The following is a 19,537-nucleotide window of genomic DNA, read 5'->3' as shown; positions in this document are numbered from 1 at the left end:
CCCTCCCTTCCATAGCACTGGTGATATGTTTCTCCCCTAACCACATCTTCATACTTTCTACCTTCTTTGATATGGCCTCTTCTCTCCCTTTAGTTGTAGAGTTTCTTCCGTCAGTCTTCACGTTGTTTTTTGGGATATTTAGGATGATTTGATAGTTATTTAGTTGTGTTTGTGGGACAAGAGGAGCCTCGGGCCCTCCTACTCTGCTGCCATCTTCCTCTGACCAAACACTACTGGAATTGTTCTTTCTGAGTCCAATAACTTTCCAAAGAAGATAACACCATTTGGGATATCAGAATTGGACACAATGATTCCCAGATAAGCTTTTATTTTACTTGGCATTTTTGTTACTGTCCATATGGCTTTTTGGGAAATCATCACATCTGACCCATAATATAAATGATAGAGATAATAAAATGGTAAATGTGATTGAGCTGTTTAAAGGGAAGATTACTGTCACCCTTTCATTTTGCTGTCTGTGCTAACTGCACCTGAATGTATATGTGAAATGATGTCAGTGAGAGTTCTTGACAGCTATAATTGTGGGCCTTCACTTTTATACTAAATAACAAATGACCTTTTAACTTATATTAAAAAAATTGATTTCACAGTGAAAATAAACCTTGCTTTTTTATTTAAAGGAAACTTTTCATTTCTTTTTCTAAGAAAAATAAATAAAAACAAGAAAGTCTATATTTACTAAGTATAAATGAGTATGTTTGCTTTGGTAATAATGAGTTTCACTTCAATTCTTAGTAAATGGGTGTGGTTGACAGTGTAGACAATGTACAGAATTCAAAAAATAAGCTGAATTTAGTATCTCTTAGAAACCTAGTTAAGAAGGGGCATCTGGGTGGCTGTCAGTTAAGTGTCTGCCTTCAGCTTAGGTCATGATTCCAGGGTCCTGGGATCAAGCCCCATATAGGGCTTTCTGCTCAGTGGGGAGACTGCTACTCCCTCTCCCTCTGCCACTCCCCTCTGCTCATGCTCCCTCTGTCTCACTTGTACTCTCTCAAATAAATAAATAAAATCTTTAAAAAAATGTTACCTAGTTAAGAAAATGTGATGCATTGAATGTTACTCTTTACTATTTCAATGAGATGATCTCAATCAAAGGTGATTTTGTTCTCCAGGGAACATCTGGCAATGTCCATGGACATTGTTTGGTAATGACAACTGGGTGAGGAGTGGAAGTGCCACTGTCATCTAGTTGATAGAGGCCTGGAATGTTGCTAAATATCCTATAATGCACAGGACAGCCCTCCACAACAAAGAATTCTCTGGGCCAAAATATCAATATATCTCTGGGATTAAGAAATCCCAAAGACCAATCACAGTAACCAAAGGCTATCTGATATAAGACTAAGATTCAACAAAGTGATCAAGGTTTGGCAGCTTTCCTTTGCTTCAGAGTAGAATCAGGGTTTATTTTTTTTATTTTTTAATTTTTTTTAAAGATTTTATTTATTTATTTGACAGACAGAGATCACAAGTAGGCAGAGAGGCAGGGAGAGAGAGAGAGAGAGGAGGAAGCAGGCTCCCCGCAGAGCAGAGAGCCTGATGTGGGGCTCGATCCCAGGACCCTGGGATCATGACCTGAGCTGAAGGCAGAGGCCTTAACCCACTGAGCCACCCAGGCGCCCCTAGAATCAGGGTTTAAATGCTTCAAGACCATCCCACAAAAAAGACAGTTTGTATAATGATACTTGCTGCCTGGAGATTGTATAATTGCAGTAGACCTTGACATAGATTTAACCTGTGGAAAAGATTATAGAAGGTTATATAGAAGATCTAAGAATTGTACTGACTTGAAGGAAAGATAAATCATTCTCCATGAGATAACAACAAGTGGGGAGATATTTATTTTAAATTCTCATGTCATAAGAATACTTTATTAATTTGGGGGCAGTTGAGAATAATGTTGACTCTATTTATTCCTTCAGTTCCTTGGGAGAAAGTGAAACACTAGAAGCAAATTTGACAAAGCAAAAAGATAGGAGCTAATTATAGTCCAGCAGCTATAAATAGAGAGCAACTTATATTGAAAATCCGTAATGATCGATTTAAATAATGTGTTTGAAATTATGAAATATTTGCATTTTGTGAATATTCGCAGTTTTTGCTACATATTTAATTTATCTGTAATATATAGATTTTAAAGCAATGTAAATATTTTAAGAACTTTAGTATTTATATATCAGTTGGATCTTATGTTTTAGTATATTACCTATACTAATATCAACTTAGAGATAGATTCAGTGGAATAAGACACAAGCTAATTTCATGTATTGAGATTTTCCAGTGGATAGTGTGAAACAACAGAACCATAGCTTGGTGGTATAATAGAGAGAAGTCAAATTTGAAGTTGGGATTGACTAAAAGGAAAATGGGAAAGGCAACTAAAGGTGGGAGAAATAGTAGTAGTTTGGAGTGACATTATGGTGACTGAAGGGCTATCCCAATACCACTGTGCAATGCTGTGGTCCCACTGTTAAACAGGAGATGCTCGGAGGAAAATAGCATAAATGGAAGAAGAACAACTAAGTAAAGTATAGAAGGGAAGTACAGGATAAGGACATTCATATTGCATGTGCATTGAAATATTTGATTCAGATAGAAAAGAAGGCTTTAATTCACTTTTTTTTCCCCAATGAATAAGGACTCTAACCTCAAAACATAATGAATAACTGAGATTACATAATTTTCTTTACCTTATTCCTTTCTTCATTGAATAGTGTCTGCGTATTTCTCGCTGGTTCTTTTAGCAGGTCGATGAAGTCGTCATGGAGGTCTTCCAAATTCACATTTGTCTTTAAAATGTCCCCCTGCTGTACAAAGCAATGGTTAGTGAGAGCCTGGGTCAGGAAAGTTGGAAGTACAGCACTACAAAATAACCCCTAGGAAGAAAACATAGGCCACTTGGAACCTTCCCACAAATATATTCCACAAGAGACTGAGGACTCTCATGTTGTGATTTACAAAATTATCTTGTCAAGCTCACAGCTCCCCCATCCACCTCACTGCTTTGATACAATTCATTGCCAGTAAAAATTGGTTGTTCAAAGGCCCAGCCAGAATGAAGTCATTATTGCAGTAGGATGCACCTATAGGAGCATTCTCTAGAGAAAGGAATCATTGTGCATGGCCATCTAAGCCATTAGGAGAGCTTTAGGGAGAAGTGCTGAGGAAGAAATGTCTGAAGATTTTGGTGGAGAACGAAGAGGAAATCCAGAGAATATGCATAAGCAAATATTTGGGAGACTCATGAAGAGAGGAAGAAAACATCACTGAGTATGGTAAAGAAAAAAAGTTGAGAACAAAGGATGTTTCCTGTGGGAAACATCCCACAGAAGGGATGTTAGTTCATGGAGCTGTTTTAGTCAAGGAAGTACAGGTACTTGCAAGCTGCTGGGGAGCCCCTGTGAGGGCTGAAAAGACTCTGTAAAGGTGAAAGGAGCCTCAGGTACACCAAGTTTAGGATGATGGATTTTACCATACCAGAACATTCTCTATTCCACCTGGAACATGGTCATTAGATGGGCCTTAAAGAAATAGCACACTCCTTAAAGTGCATGTGCTATATGGACTCAGAGAATTTGGGGGGAGATTCAGATTTTAGTCTAACTCTAAAATGTAAGCTGGTTGGTATTAGTGGATAATTTAACTCCGCTTTAGTACACATGTGATATCTAATCTCAAAATGGCAGTTGCTAGATTTTGAATTGTATTTAATTATAGAGTTCACCACTACTGATCGTGAGGTCCCAGGCAAAGTACTTTTACCTTCTTTGAACTCCACCTCTAAAACAAGGAAAATGGGGCCCCTCACTGGCTCATTAACCTGGGTGGTTAAGCATCCGACTCTTGGTTTCGGCTCAGGCCATGATTTCAGGGATGTGAGATGAAGCCCTGCATAGGAGGCTGCTTATGCTTCTCTCCCTACCCCTCATGTGCTCTTTCTCTCTCCCTCTCCTTGAATGAATGAGTGAATAAATAAATACATAAATAAAATCTTTAAAATAAATAAAATAGGAAAATATTTGCCTTACCACCATCATAAGGTTATTTGGAAAGCACTGAAGTAATATATATGAAAAGCCTTTGTATATCTCAAAATTTTATACAAATAGAAAGGGTTATTATCATTATTTCAGCTTTGATAGGGATTTCTGGGCCTACTTTAATAACCCCTACAAAATGCCCATAGCACCAACCTTAAAAACATAAAAACCAGACATTTATGCTCTCATGCAAATATCTGTAATGTGTTAGCAAACATTCTTTGACAAGCTTTTGTTCAGGGTCTAACTTGTAAGAGCCTTGTTGATACCCATAAGTCTTGCCAGGGAGGCTCTTCCTCATTTTTTATATCTACCCAAATCAAACCTTTTTGAGCTATTGAAGGATTCTTCTTCTCTGTACCAATCCTTTGAGTCTTTACTACAAATGCCAAAACTCTTTCTAGAAAACCCACCTTAGGCAAAGCACAGTATTAAATGTTGTGTGGGACCCTAAACTGAACAGGACCACAGGGTTTTCTCAGGTGTAATCAAATAGATGGGTTGAGGTAGTGATGGTAGTTACATGTGATGATTATAGTAGGAAAGAATACAAGTGTTCTGGGGATCAGAGAGGAATGGACAAAGGACTTGCAAAAGCCTTACAAAGGAGTTGAAAAAGAGACAACATTTGGGTTTGGCTTTGAGAGATAGTAAAATGTAGATAAACAGAGAGAGAAGGTCATGTACATGAAGATGTAGAAGCAGAAAACTCAAGAATATGGGATAGCCCGCCACTGAGACAGGGACCTACAGTGAATATAGAAGCACACTAATTTTGAAAGACACTCAGCCACGGAACATTGGAAGGCCTTGAATTTCAACTTTATTTGGTAAGCAATGAAGAATTTATAGTGGAGTACGTTGAGTATATAAATGATACTAGCAGCTGTATTTAAGGAAGGGTAATCTAGCTAGAGTGTATAATTAGGAGGCTCCTGACTAGTACAAAAGAGAATCCAGGTGATGAAAATGAGAAAAAGAGGGTGCGATCCTAACTAAGGTGTGTAAAAAGAATGGGGAATGAGGAAGTGGGCAGAGGGAGTGGCAAGAGCTTTCAGAAAGAATGGCCATGAAGGGATAAGAGAGTAAATTTTTTTAAGTGGACCTCACTTGAAGGTATACAACAGAAATGGGAGGGCTGTTCTAGATAATAGAGAGCAAAGAGTCAGATGAAGCCGTGCTTTTCAAGCTGTGTATTGGAAGTCAGGAGAAGAGACAGATCCTCAGAGGGTTGGGTGAAGGTGGAGAAGAAATGATCATTGTTTAAAAAGATAATATGCATATGGCATATCGTACATTACTGGTGACATTAAAACTGTAAAATGCTTGTGGAATGTAATTTAACATATGTATATTAGAAACATTAACAACTTCATGCTCATTTACCCAAATCTGCTCTGGAGAGTTTATGTGTAGGGAACGATACAAGAGAAAAAAAAATCTTTATATGCGAAGATGTTCATTGCAGTGTTATATAAAATGGCAAAAAAGTTTAAGATCTAGTTTCTCAAGGAAAAAAGATTTGTTTGGTCACCCACTCAATTAAAAGCTTAGCAAACTATTTTGAACGGACTGAGTACTCAAATTTATGACATGGAAATTCATACAGAAAAAATGGTTGCTAGAAATATAATTCTACTCTGAACTACGAGAGCACCCTTATGTCTCGATATCAACAATGATCACAATAATTATAAACGTCTTCACATTTCAATTCTCAAGGTTACTCTGTGATTAGGTTTCCCTATTCACTCCACTGTACAGATCAAGAAACTGAGACAGAAAGAGATGAGGTAATTTACCCCAAATCACAAGTCTAATAATTTGGAGGACTGGTATTACTAGGCAGCTGTTTTACTCTAAAGCCTATGTTCTTAATTACCTCATTATTCTCTCCATCTTAAGTAACCAGTTCTTTCAGCCAGTCACTAAAACAGTACTAACGAAGCTAATTTTCACAAAATACAGACAAAAGAATATATGCATTTCTCTCTTTTAACTAAATTTGCCTAGACATTAAATATCAACATATTTCCTCTCTAGTCTTATTCCATCAACTTTTTATTTCATGAAGGATGCTAATGATTGGTTTAATACTTCTATGAAGCTAAATGTTCAATGACTATAGCACCTGAGGATTTAATTTTATTTTCTCTGGGGCTACAATTTGGAAGGGGAAAAAAAAAAAGCCCTTCCATTTATTATTTGGGAATGAAAACATAAGGCTACTTAATACAGACTTTACTTTGATTTTAATGGCACACATTTATCCTTTAGGATGTGATCCATGAAAATGTAAATGAGACACCTTAATTGTGTTTAGCCTTCCTTCCCAGCAATATTTTTCTCTGCAGTGATGGAAAAGAAACAGAATTAATTATCAGAAACACCCAGATAATTATGTTAGAAAGCTGTGAAACATATGTGCACATTATGTCCCTTGAGAATTTCTATTAGAACATCTTTGCACTAGAAGACACTTATCAACACATTTTTATTTATATCACTTGAAAATACATATTCTGGGAAGAAGAAATTACCTTCAGCTTTTCTTCAAGCTCTGTGAGAGAGACACATAATTCAGTGATAGATTCAAGAACCTCTTTGTGTTTTGCCATTATTTTCTCAGCGAATTTCTGCCCTTCTTCAAAACCTGGGGAGAGAAGGGACAAAAAAACCCTATTTTTGAGGTCAAATCCTTAGCAGGAAAAAAAAAATCCCAGGCATCAATTCACCTCCCCAGTGTCTGGTGTAAAGGCTGATAGATAGTAAGTGCTTAATAAATACTTGTTGAATAAAAAAATAAATGAATGAAGACACTTTTTGAAAAAACGGGTGCCCCAGAAAAATGATTACATTTGCTGTACCTTGTCACTTTTATGTAACCTAAATCATGTTGCTATGCTAATATTCTTAAAGCACCACTCTAATCAGTTGTTTCCTGTTCAGAACATGGTCAATTCTTCATTTATGCATTCAAAAACAGTTTCAAGGTGCTTCTGACGAATATTTGTCACCGTAGATCTCTCACATACTTAGTCTCTGGTCAAAGTGCGCCTCTTCTCCACAGCAAGTAGTCTCTCCACGAGGAATGCCCTTCCCCCGGACTCCCTGCTGTCTACTTCAGATACCAGTATCTTTGTGAGATGTTCTTAATCCTCCCTGTGTAGATTTTCTCTCTACTGGAATAATAATAAAAATAGCTACCATGCAGTGAATGCTCATTATTTGACTATAGCTAAGCACTTTATATGCATTAATACATTTTTCCTTGGATTTTCTACGCTCTATTGCATTTTACAAATGAGGAAATTGAGGCCTAGAGAGCCTCTTCAGGCTGCCCAGACAGAAGCAGAAGCAGGGATTTGAAACCAGGATTGTAGACTCCACGGTTTAGACTGAGCAGTATTTCACAGTGGTACGGGCTGCATTGTGTCTCCTCCAGAACTTGCCATGTTGAAGCCTCAGTCCCCAGTATCTCAGAATGTTACCACAATTGGAGATAAGCTCTCTAAAGAGGTGATTAAACTAAAATGAGGCCATGAGGTTGGGGCCCTAATCCAGTGTGAGTGGATCCCACCAGTGTAAGATGAGGGAGGGTCACCAGGACAAGCAAGTGCACGAGGGATGCCCACGTGAAAAGGCAGCAGGAAGGCAGCCAGCTGCCAGTCTGGGAGAGAAGTCTCAGGCGACACCAACCCTGTCAGCACCGTGATCTTGTGATCTTGGACTTCAGCTTCCAGAACTGTGAGGAAATGAATTTCTCTTGTTTCAGCAGCGCAGTCTATAGTATTTCATGATGTTAACTCTAGCAAACCAATACACATGCCTTTCTGGCTACATTTACTGTAACATGACTTCTAGGTCTAGGCTGTGGATTCCTGAATGAAGGAACTAAGTTTTATTTACCTTTTTATCAATTATACTTCCTCATACATAATAGGTACTCAAAAATTTTTTTTGAGATAAATTTATTTGTTTTACAATTCTGGGTCCAAAGATGTTTGGGTGGCCTCTAAGAGTTAAAATAATATTCCTAAAGCTTTTTACTTATTGCAAATTTTAAAAAATTACATAGTTTCTCTACTGAGCAGATGAAGATTCACATTTATTTATTTGTTCAAGGTATTCAGTCAATGATTCATTTATTCGTCATGTATTTGTTAAGCACTTAGTACGTATCATGAAGAAGTAAACTAACAGGTAAAATCCCTTCTCTCAACGGAGTTTGCATGCTGGTGTAAAAGCCAGACAATAGACAAATAACTATACAGTCAGTTGGTATAAGGGCCAGGAACACAGATAACGCAGGACGCAGGATATGCATGAAGGGAGGGGAATTAAACTAGTGTCGGGTCTCTGTGAGTACTTAACAGGGTCCTGAAATTGAATACGCACTCAAATACAGTGACAAAACGTGCTTCCCTTGCCCTGAAGGAGCTTATGGTCAATAGAGAAGACAGATGAACAGATGAATAATTTCACTACAGTGTGGAAAGTACAAAAATAGAGGGAACCATATACAATGCTGTGGAAGCAGAGGGTGTTCACAACATTTTAAGGCACCTATACAGTAACTATGGTAAGAGTGAGATATCACATTCGTTTCCATTAATTTTTCAATCCATATTTTATTATTTTTATGTTTCTACCTTTTCCTTTTGGAAAAGTACTAACAATTCATTCTTAATAATTTAATATTAGGTGGTACAGTATATATGTTTCTACACATTTTTATGGCTATCCATGGATAGCATTTCATGTTGCGTGAGAAAATATCCACAGCCAGCTGAAACATTTTGTACCACCCATTGTTATCTTCTTTCTAAGCTAGATTTGCCTGGCCACTGGGAACTACCCTTGGTCTATAGGAACAATATCAGGGGATTCATGAAACTTATTCCTCAGCACCCCCAAAGGCTATCATCACCCAGAGGGTTTCTGAAATGAGGGCCTCCTTTAGATAGAAAGACTCTTGAGACTGACAACTGTATTCTCTTTCCTGGTCATGGAGAAGAGAAAAGCAGAACCAGTGAGATGATAATTTGAGTTCTCCTGTTTATTCCATAAGGGAGAAAAAGGCAAGGGACCTGTTCCTTAAATCTACTAACCAAACCATCTGTTTCTTAAATCTACAAACCACACCCCTCATAGAAATATGAAGACTAGAGACATCAATTTTAGCTTAACACCCACTTTAAGTATTATGGGAGTTTTGAATGTTTTTTAAGAAATCACCCTCATGGAAATGAGTTTGTTTTTTGTTGTTGTTGTTGTTTTGTTTTGTCTGCTTATAACCCGGTGGATGACCAACAGGAATAGAGGAGAAAAGAGAATAGAGAAGGAGGGTTTACACAAGATAGTTAAAATCCGAAGACTTCCTTGGGGTGCCTGGGTGGCTCAGTGGTTAAGCCTCTGCCTTCAGCTCAGGTCATGATCTCAGGGTCCAGGGATCAAGCCCTGCATCAGGCTTCCTGCTCTGCGCTGCGCGCACACACACACACACACCCCGCCCCCGCCCTCTCTCTGCCTGCCTCTCTGCCTACTTGTGATCTGTGTGTGTGCGTGTGCGTGTCAAATAAATAAATAAAATCTTAAAAAAAAAATCCAAAGACTTCCTCTCCTGGAGGCAGAAATGCCTTCCTCTATTCCTGGCTGTTTACTTTTGTAGATATGGGTGCTTATCTTGAGTCTCTTGCCTGAATAATTGCTGTAGTGAGGACCCTGAGGGCTTGTCATTCTCTGCTTTCTGCGGGATTAGGTTCACTATAGATTTGTTCAAGGGCAAATTGCTGGTTATTTTAAAAGAGACCTCACCATATAAGCGCTGAGCTAGGTCACTGATCTCCTGAATCCTTTCTTCTTGCTGAGGCACGGAGGGCCTGATATATTTATTGAATTGCTGGTGGAGAATTTGCACAGCTTCTTTTGTCTTGCATTCTGTGGAATATTTTCCAACTCTTACAACTGTGGCACTTGCATCTTCATACCAAAAGTGACACTAAATTAAAATGGGATAAGCGTAGATTAAAGAGATACCATGTTCTAAAGTTCTTCATTTTGACCACTGATGTATCAAATTTCAATATTCTCAAACTTTATAATCACATTAGTTTGAACTTTCTAAGTCATAATAAGGAAAATGTCAAAATATGATCATAGGCTTCTGCACTTGGGTAGTAGAGTTAGATAAGAAAATAAAGGTATGGAAATTCATTTGATTTTCCTGCCTTCTTAGATTTGCCTAAAATAGACTTGCTAAGAACATTGCAGACTTACAAGAACAGGAAATATAAAAAGCATACGGCACGAAAAAGAATTCAAATATCAGCTAAAAGAAAAGACAAAAAGTTCAAACACACAGATTACTGCCAAAATAATTGAAGTAATTAACAACACATGGATAAAGTACTGCCTGCTTAATAAATAAATTCTCTTCTAAGAATGAGACTTAGTTTATGGGTTGGGGAACAGCATTTGACCTTTTTGCTTTGTTTTGTTTTTAATAGAAGTTACTCAAGTCATATTTTCAAAGCACAGTGGAGAATTGAGACAGTTTCTCACCAAAAATACTAAATAACGGTGATGGAAGGAATGCGTCTGACCATGGTCAGAATGATTATGATGAGCGAGAAACAAAAACACATGAGTCGGTTAGGAGCTGGCTCTCAATAAGTTCCACAGGGTCACAGCAAGCCTATGGATCAGACATAGAGGAATGATCATCCTCATCTTCCTCAGTGCCGTGTCAAATCTAAAATCTGCTGCATCCGTGGCAGAGAGACGTTCTGTATCACAGAATAATGGGCCACAAAGAATTTCAAGTGTGGAATTTCTTCGACATGAGGTGTGCAAATAACAACTGTAATTTGTCAAATTTCCTATAGCTTAGGCATCCTCTACCATTTATCCTCTCGACAAAAACAAAAATAACACCAATAACAATTTGTGTACGTGAAACACCCCACCATCACATTTCTTTCTAAACATTTGCAAGTGAAATAAATAAGTCACTTTGAGTATTTTAAAAAGATATCCAGCAGTGAGCATAATTTCATGACGGTTCAGCATCTTGAGTTGATGGCGTTATGGAGAAATGAGAAATTCTCCTATGTTGCTGGTAAGAGCAAATTAGTAAAATCTCTCTAAAGAACAAGTGGACAATGCTATCAAACTTTGCACCATTCATCCCCCTTTGGTCCAGCAATTCTACTTTAAGAAATTATCCTAAGGCAATAATCATGAAAAGGAGGAAGATGCATATATTTAATGACAAAATTAACTGCAGTAGCATTGTTTTTAAAGTTACAGAGCAATTTTAAAGAACATTACATATGGACACCATTTCAACAAGAAAAGGATACCTCTTCTATCATCTCCTGGAGGTGCTCTGTCAGGTCCAAAGTCATCTTATAATCTGTCACAACTTTGTCAAACTCATCCACATGTTCTTGCAAATCCTTCATGGCTTCCAAAAGAACATTAACTTTATTATTTGGATAACTCAAGAAAGAATCAGAAGTTCTATTCTCAACTTTTTCCATTTTCTTTTTCAAAGCCTATGCAAAAAAGAGTTTTTAAAACAAAATTCAGTTTTTATTTATGAGGCTAGCTGGTGATAATTTATTGACAGAAAAACTTGGAGAAAACTTTTGCAGCCTTCTCCCTGATGATATATTAAAATCATAATAATCACAAATGTATTTTGGAAAGAATGGGTTTTCTCCCACGTAGTTTACTGATCCATCATTAAAATCATATAGAAAATTCACTACATACCAGGTCCTATTCCAGATTTCGAGAATGATAGTATGATTTAAAAAAAAGACAAAGATCATAAAATAAAATATTTTCTTATCTTCAAGAAGCCCACTGTCTCCTGGGAAAAATATTCAAGTTATCTAGCTGGTTCATGCGGTAATTGAGGTAGTATAGGAGGTTCTAGGAGTAATGGGCCACAAAGTTGTTCCTGACATAAGCATGTGCAAGGAAAGGAAATGGGGTGTATAAGAGGTGTGCACGTGTGTGTGTGTGTGTGTGCGTGTGTGTGTGCTCTGGGGAAGAATGGAAGCAGAGAGGCTGGGTAGATTTGGTAGAATTCATTCTAGAGCTGCCTCAAAAGATAAATTAACTTATACATTTTACATGAGGAACTCAACTGTTACAAAAGCAGAAAACTACCATCTGAATCCCGATGTTGCAAAAAAGCCCAAGGGTTAGGCATCTAGAATTGAAATGCAAACTGATTTTGTAATAATCATAGTAGTGCATGAATGTGCATACACACAGACACACACACAGACACGCCACCCGCACTTTCTCTTTACCTGTATTTTTTCAGCATGCACATCAACTTGTTGAATTTGATATTTAAGAGCCTTCAGATTCCGAGCCTTTTCATTTTTCTTAGCGTAATTAAACTTTAAATTGTTGAATTTCTTTTTGATATCTTTGAATGACTCTTTGAGCTGCAGTTCAATGAAAAGAAAGAGGTGATTTCCTTAAAATGAGGACACTAATATTGACTTGTAATAAATAAAAAAATCTTAACACTTCAAAATATTCATAATCCTCAAAATGTATTCAGTGATTTTTTAATAGGAAACAAATGTGCTAAGTGAACACATAATGAGAATTTAAACATATTCCTAAATTTAAATATAAATTGTTCTTTGTACTTTTTGATGTGTAAATTTTTTAGAGAGTGTTGGGGAGGGGTAGAAGGAGAGGGAGAGAGAGAATCCTAAGCAGATTCAACGCCCAGTGCACATCCCCATGCAGGGCTCCATCTTGCAACCCTGAGATCATGACCTGAGCCAAAATCAAGAGTCGGATGCTTAACCAACTGAGTCAACCAGATGCCCCTTGATTTGTAATTTAAAATTAGATTTATAAGTACAGAATATCCCTTGGCTTCCAAATAAAAGAGTTTTGAACATATCAGATTTTTAACAACTCTAATTTTCTTATTCGTATTTATTTGACATTATGTTTCCCATATATTCCGTTCTCTGTGTCTTAGATTCTTCTGCCTCCCAAGGCTCTCTTACAGTATCGAGAATAAATATACTAGGCTCCAATGAGCTGTTCCTGTTGCAGAGGTCAATGAAGGGTCGACATTCAGACCACCAAGGACATTAGTGAGATAAAAGAGGAGTCCCAATATGAGATTTAGTAGGAAAAATACTTTACTTGCCTAAATCCAGGTAAAAAATTATTTTTCATGAGCAGTTTGCAGAAGGGATTTCCTTTTTAGATATAGGCCACTAACTTTAGATGTTCTTCCAAACCGGAAAGTAAAGGGACAGCGTCACCACTGATGGCAATGCTAACTTGTGTATAAACAGAGCATATGGCAATGAACAGAGAGCAGAGCATGCATTATGACAGCCTTAAGAACACACAGTTCAACTTTACCAGTGAACCGAAGCCCTAAGCAGTCCAGTTCCATCAAACACAACACTTTCTGTACCCTTTCCCATATTCAAGAAAGATAAACATATTGACAGGCAACTCTCTCTTTATATTATCAGCAAAGAGAAGTACAGAGAAAACATAAACCTTCTCACATTATATGGAAGCATTTAACAGCAAAAAAATGAACAATGTCATGGTTGATAAATTTGAGCTATGATAAGAAAAGTCAGAAACACATTAAAATTCTTTTCAATGACAGCAAATAAATTATTTGGAAGGGAATAAAGTCTGTGTACATGCTAGATTTTAGACCTATAATGCAGAAAAAACATGTCTGCCCTAAAAATATTTGCTTTCTCCAAATGCTTATTTCGAATCCTGCATATTGTAAGAACGGAGCCCTGACCTTATCTTTAACATTTCTTGGAGACAATTACCTACAAAGGCCCTAGCAGATTTGCATACATGGAAATCATTACACTGATGTAATTTTTGCCTCTCACACACCTATACTGTTGTTTATGTCATATGGTAAATGAAATTGTTGAATGCTTGTTTTAAGCTACCAATTAAGCCAGCCACATTTTAAACATTTAAACCGATAAATCAGTAACATTCTGAAGAAATGGCAAGAACTATAGTTTCAAAATTTGAAAACTATTTCTCTATTAAAACTCACACAAATATTGGAGAAGATCATATTCATTTGGTATAGTTATAAAATGACCAATTAATATTTAAAGTCTTTGACATTCAGTGTTTTAACATGCATGTGTTCAATTTTAGTGGAAAAACACAAATGGGATTGAGATATATCGGGACTACTTCCTGAGTTATTCACATGGAACTTGGGCAGGAACTCTTTCCCCTCAAAGTCATAATCTGTGATTTTAGGTATAATAACTACCACATCTGAGGAAACCACAGATTCCTGTATTAAAAAACATGTCCCCAATAAAGAGTTATTGTTTCATGGGTACAGAATTTCTTTTTGGGATGATGACAAAGTTCTGGAAATGGATAGTGGTAATGATAGTAGAACGATACGAACGTACTTAATATTAACCTTAACCTTAAAATGGTTAAGATGGTACATTTTATGTTACATGTAGTACATGTGGTATTTTACCATAATTAAACATATAATTTCTATTTTTAATAAAAATAAACAGAATAAAAGAAAAAAGAAAGGGGAAAATATATGTCCTGTTACTAATAAGTATCCATTGGAAAAGGAAATTTTATATTCTTTTTTCTTGTACTAGAATGTGATACACATTATAAATTTCAGTCTAGAGAAAGGAAGAGGGTCTCAGTCATCAATCTGATAATCACTGGGTTATGTCTGCTTGTTTAAATGAGAAAGATCAACTTCTATTCAAAAACTAGGTGATGAACAGAGAAAGTCTGAGCCTTAATGCTATAATTCTAAACCATGACATTTTAAATCTGCTTTGTATCAAAAACCTTAAGACCAATAAATGATGAGCACAATCTTATTTCTGCGGCTTCAGAATGTATGCACTTCTACCAAAGATGATTTATAAGACCAAAGAGTGTTCATGGTGCTATGAGTATGTGAAATAGAATCAGCTTCTTTTTGACACATGAACTCCTTTGACAAAGTTACTGGCACTTCTCTCTTTTGGTCCCCTAGAAATGCATTTTAAATCTTTGACCTATCCCAGCTGAAATTTAGTAGGACTTTTGCAGCTACAAGTGGAAGGCAGCATGTAGATTTTCAGAAAAACCTGATCATGCCTAAATTTCTTACCTGCACATTCTAACATGAAAACTTAACTTCCCATCTAATCCCCATATAACTTGTGATCATATTTTTAAAGGGACTGAGTGCCATGGTTGCTTGGCTGTGGGACCATTGTTCCTGCAGCTGTTTCTAACTTTAGTTAGCTTGTCAACAATGGGGAATGGTGGAAATGGCAAGACAACTGCGCAAATGGAACACGTAAGCAGAAAGAAACACCCAAAGCTTGGGCAGGATAGTTCACCCTATTCAAAAAATTTAAACGTTGTTATAATCCTTATTAACAAAATTTCTAAAAACCTTTAAAAAAACTTTAGGAGGAATTTTTTTTTTTCCTAATGAATAATGTGATTTTCCTATGTTTCTACTTGTTCAGCTCCTCCACATTTGTTATGGAATCAGCGGACTAAGTTAATACAGCCATACTTAGGAATGAAATTAAGACTTTAAAATTGTGGTTCTTTTGAACCAGAATGAACATTTTCACCATATTTCCTAGGGAGCAGTGAGCTTCTTTCAGGGCTAGGAATGAACAAAACTTCCTTGAGAAGAAGCAGAAGCAAAAAGAGGCTGATGACGACCAGGCTGGATTGCTATTCTTAATCTTGACTAAGTTGGTTGAGGTCGCTCTGGCATAAGAATGTATTATTGGGAGTCTGGTGCTGGCAAGGCCAATTTATGTGAGGGCAATGGGACATTTTAAAACTCAGGACACACATTAAAACCAAAAGCCTTTTCAGGCACCTGAGTGGTTCAGTCAGTTAAGCATCCAACTCTTGATCTCAGCTCAGGTCTTGATCTCAGGGTCCTCAGTTCAAGCCCCATGTTGGCCTCCACACTGGGCATGGAAGCCTACTAAAAAATAAAAATAAAATATAAAGCCTTCATTGGAATGATAGCACAGATTTGGCCAGACACAAAAATGCAAAACAGTCCATTTTTCTTCATGTCCACTTCACAGGCTCCATTTCTTGCTCATCCTTTTGCCCATTCCAGAAAAAAAAGCTTTCTGATGCTCATTTCCAGTAACAGAAGGCTTCACAGTTATCACTGCCCAGGATGCTTGCATTTGAAATGAAAGGACCCAAAGATTCATAATTCAACCTGAATGATTTGCTACAATTAGTATGGCTAGAATACCAAGCCTAAGTCCTGGAGAGATTTCAGGACAAGGCTCCCTTGGCCTCCTTTCGCTTGGCAACCGTGCAGCTGTTCCCATGTGCTCAAGGCCAGTGCTGCGGCAGCGGAAGTGGGACAGCCTGCAGGGAGAGAACGGTGGCTCCATTTGACCTCATGTCTCGATCATAGCTACTGTCCCTGCCCTGCAAGTTCTGTGTGTTCGTGTGTTTGTTTTACTTCCTGGACATAGTAACTACGATTTTAAACTTCAGCTTTCTGTATTCTTCAGGAAGAAGAGTCTCCTTGCAGACGTGAAACAACAAACTTTTATGGACATTTTCAGAACAAATACATCTTTTCTATTTTGTACCCTCTGGATGGACCCACGGTGTGGCCTGGTTGCGAGTGACTGTGATGTGAAGTCCCCCGGGGCTTTCATTCACTCTGGGCTCCATGTTCCCAGAGGACTTTCATGGGCTTATGGTCTAGTACGCAGTGGCCACATTGACAATATGTGTCAAATGATGATAGTTTAGTGTTTTTTCTTAAAATGACGAATGTAGGGTTATCGATCCAGAAAATAATAACCCCAGCACCATACTACAGTGCTGCCCGCCCCGTGTTTTAGCCGTCCAGGCACTCTTTGTCTGCTTCTTCTCCTGCCAGTGGGGGACTGTCTGTGGCCATTTTGTCACCAGCAAAGTGCTCTACGATGTCAGGAAGTTCGATTTCATGAGTTGGGTATGTGTCTATTCCTCGATTCTAATTTGCTGCTTCTCATCTGCCTTATGTCTCTGGAACTCAAATGACCGACTTCAAATCAACAAAAAAAATTTGTGTAACTGGAACATGAGACTCCGACATATGGAACAGACCTATATATACACCAAGTTCTTTTCTGTTTCCTTCCCGATGAGTAGGATGTTGCTACAGTAGAAAAAGTTTCAGGCTAAAGTGATCTAATTACATGAAAGCTTCTGTTTGCGAAACTTATTTTGAAAGAATGGATACCAACCCAATTCTGTCATTGCTGTTTTGCTTTTTTTTTCCGGCAAAGTAATTGCAACCCATAATGAGACGCCAGTTATAAATTTCCATTAACATTATGTAAATGTAAAAGTAACTTTTTGGGTCAGGTTGCAGATAGAAAACATGCTTAATATCAACTTATTACGTTTCTAAATAAAGACGTGTAAAAGAATGAGTAACTACTGATGTTCTGTCACGTCTAACCACAGAGAATGTCTGTAATGCTTTGTGTATTAACAGCTTATTCATGCTGCCATGCAAGAAAATATATGGTGAAACTCAACATTTGTGCATACCAATATATCTTTGTGTGAAATGAGTGAGAAAAAAATGCCACGAAATCTGGCAGTCTGAAGACTGTGAAGGTAGACATGGAAAAAATGAGATTTTACAATATCCTATGTCTTAGGTAGTGTATGAAATAAGAAAGTAAAAGTACTTTACTCAAAGATAATCAAGGCACAGAACAATGCTTCTTTGTCTTTAAAGAATATCACATCACATTAAAAAAAAAATCGCCTTTAGAACACCTCATTTTATTTTGCCCGAAGGTACTGAGTCATCTACTAGGGAGCTCAAGTACAGTTAGAACCATGTATGTTAGTTAGGGCATCATCAACAATTAATTTTGGTTGAAATGACCAAATGAACCGTGCTATTGTATCAGAGCATCCAAACAGCTTGAAATGGTTATGCCGGAAAACAGGCGGGCAGAGGAAAGTGCAGAGAAAGTGTACATGGTGCATCAGACTGCGCCATGGGAGCGTGGGGACTTTGAGTTTAGCAACTGACAACCTGTTGGTGCCCAATAGAGTCTGAAGACCAACAGATGAGCTTTTGGCCCAAAGCCGACTCCTCACACACCATGAACAGAAGCTCTGCAGTCCTAAGTGCTCTGCTCAGATGCAAATCGAAGACACCTCAGGTTTCTCACCCCAAAAAGGAAGAAGTGTCGGAGTCGAGATCTCCCAAAATCTATTTCCACTCAGAGTCTGTGAACTTCCAAGAAGCACTTGAAGCACACTGGAAACAAAACAACTGTGTTTCCAACTCAACTTAAAAAATAAAATGCATTGGAGTGCCTGGGTGGCTCAGTCAGTTAAGCAACTGCTTTCAGCTCAGGTCATGATCCCAGGGTCCTCGGATCAAGCCCCATGTTAGATTTCCTGCTCAGCTGGGGAGCCTGCTTCTCCCTCTTTCTGCTGCTCTCTCTCTCAAATAAATAAATAAAATCTTTTTAAAAAAAATCAATGTTTGCTCTAGTTCCTTGATGGTGTCTGACTTTAATGTTTTAATATACAAAGAACGTAGAATAACATATTGCTTTTAATTTTTTATAATGTTTTAAGTACCTATGCCAAATATTAATAATGATAATGTGACAAAAAGGTCTAGGTATGTAAATATTATCACCACTTGGAATCTAGCCATCTATACTGTGATATTCACAATACAAATTAGAATGTACATATATTTATTTAATTAAAGTGCACTAAAAATATTCCTTCTGATTATCTTCCCATTAGGCTTGTGGTTGGAAAGTCCAGGGTGTGGATGCTACACTGTGGCATGCCTGCTATAGTTATACAAGAAGGAAAGGAGGAAAGAACCAAGGATTTTCAAAGAACCTTTAAATGTGAAATTAAAACTTACATCAAAGATTAGATGGATATGAAGTAGAAACAAATGGGAAGACTACTAGTTCTTTTAATGTTTGAGGTTGTGTTAAAGTGATATCTGATTCCCACATGTATCTGGTTGCTCATTATGGTACAGACAATCCTGGGGCGTCCCGACTGTGACTACAAGGGACATCTGTCATCTCAGCTAAGCTGGCTCCCAGCAGAGGCTCATCACGAGGCTGCCTGTAAATAGAACCCCTGTGGGAAGGGCCTGCATGGGGAGACCCAGCTCCATACATGCCATAGTGATCCAGGAAGATGGAAACTGAGCTATAGGGAGCTGGGAGTAACCCTTAGCTTCCTTCACTTGTGGTTTCTGTTAGTATAGAGCTGTATATCCCTGCAGGGAGAGAGATTTTTGGCAAAACAAAGTTTACCAAAGAAGAAGAAGGGAGAAGGAGAGAAGGAAGGAGAGAGATTGGAGAGGGAGAGAAGCAGGAGGAGGAAGGGAAGAAAGAATATAA

At 37.7% G+C, this 19,537-nt stretch overlaps 1 protein-coding gene across 6 annotated transcripts in view; it reads right to left on the bottom strand.

Moving 5' to 3' along the window:
- The window catches only part of CCDC141 (coiled-coil domain containing 141), a 231,247-nt gene that overhangs the window by 22,510 nt on the left and 189,200 nt on the right, over positions 1 to 19,537 (bottom strand). For 5 of the 6 annotated variants that reach the window (XM_045066875.1, XM_045066874.1, XM_045066877.1 and 2 more), the window contains 5 exons: positions 12,389 to 12,529; positions 11,426 to 11,620; positions 9,879 to 10,062; positions 6,602 to 6,714; positions 2,712 to 2,828 (listed from right to left, as the gene is read on the bottom strand). In XM_045066875.1, coding sequence (XP_044922810.1) covers positions 2,712 to 2,828; positions 6,602 to 6,714; positions 9,879 to 10,062; positions 11,426 to 11,620; positions 12,389 to 12,529 — 750 coding nt within the window. The remainder of the gene's footprint in view (positions 1 to 2,711; positions 2,829 to 6,601; positions 6,715 to 9,878; positions 10,063 to 11,425; positions 11,621 to 12,388; positions 12,530 to 19,537) is intronic. The other variant, XM_045066876.1, reaches the window with a different exon arrangement.

This window comes from Mustela putorius, unplaced genomic scaffold, assembly GCF_011764305.1.
Source record: "Mustela putorius furo isolate JIRA1106 unplaced genomic scaffold, ASM1176430v1.1 tig00003869_pilon_pilon_pilon, whole genome shotgun sequence".
In the NCBI taxonomy this organism is placed as follows: domain Eukaryota; kingdom Metazoa; phylum Chordata; class Mammalia; order Carnivora; family Mustelidae; genus Mustela; species Mustela putorius.
Note: the sequence above shows the minus strand (reverse complement) of the source record. Positions and strands in the feature narration are given on the sequence as shown.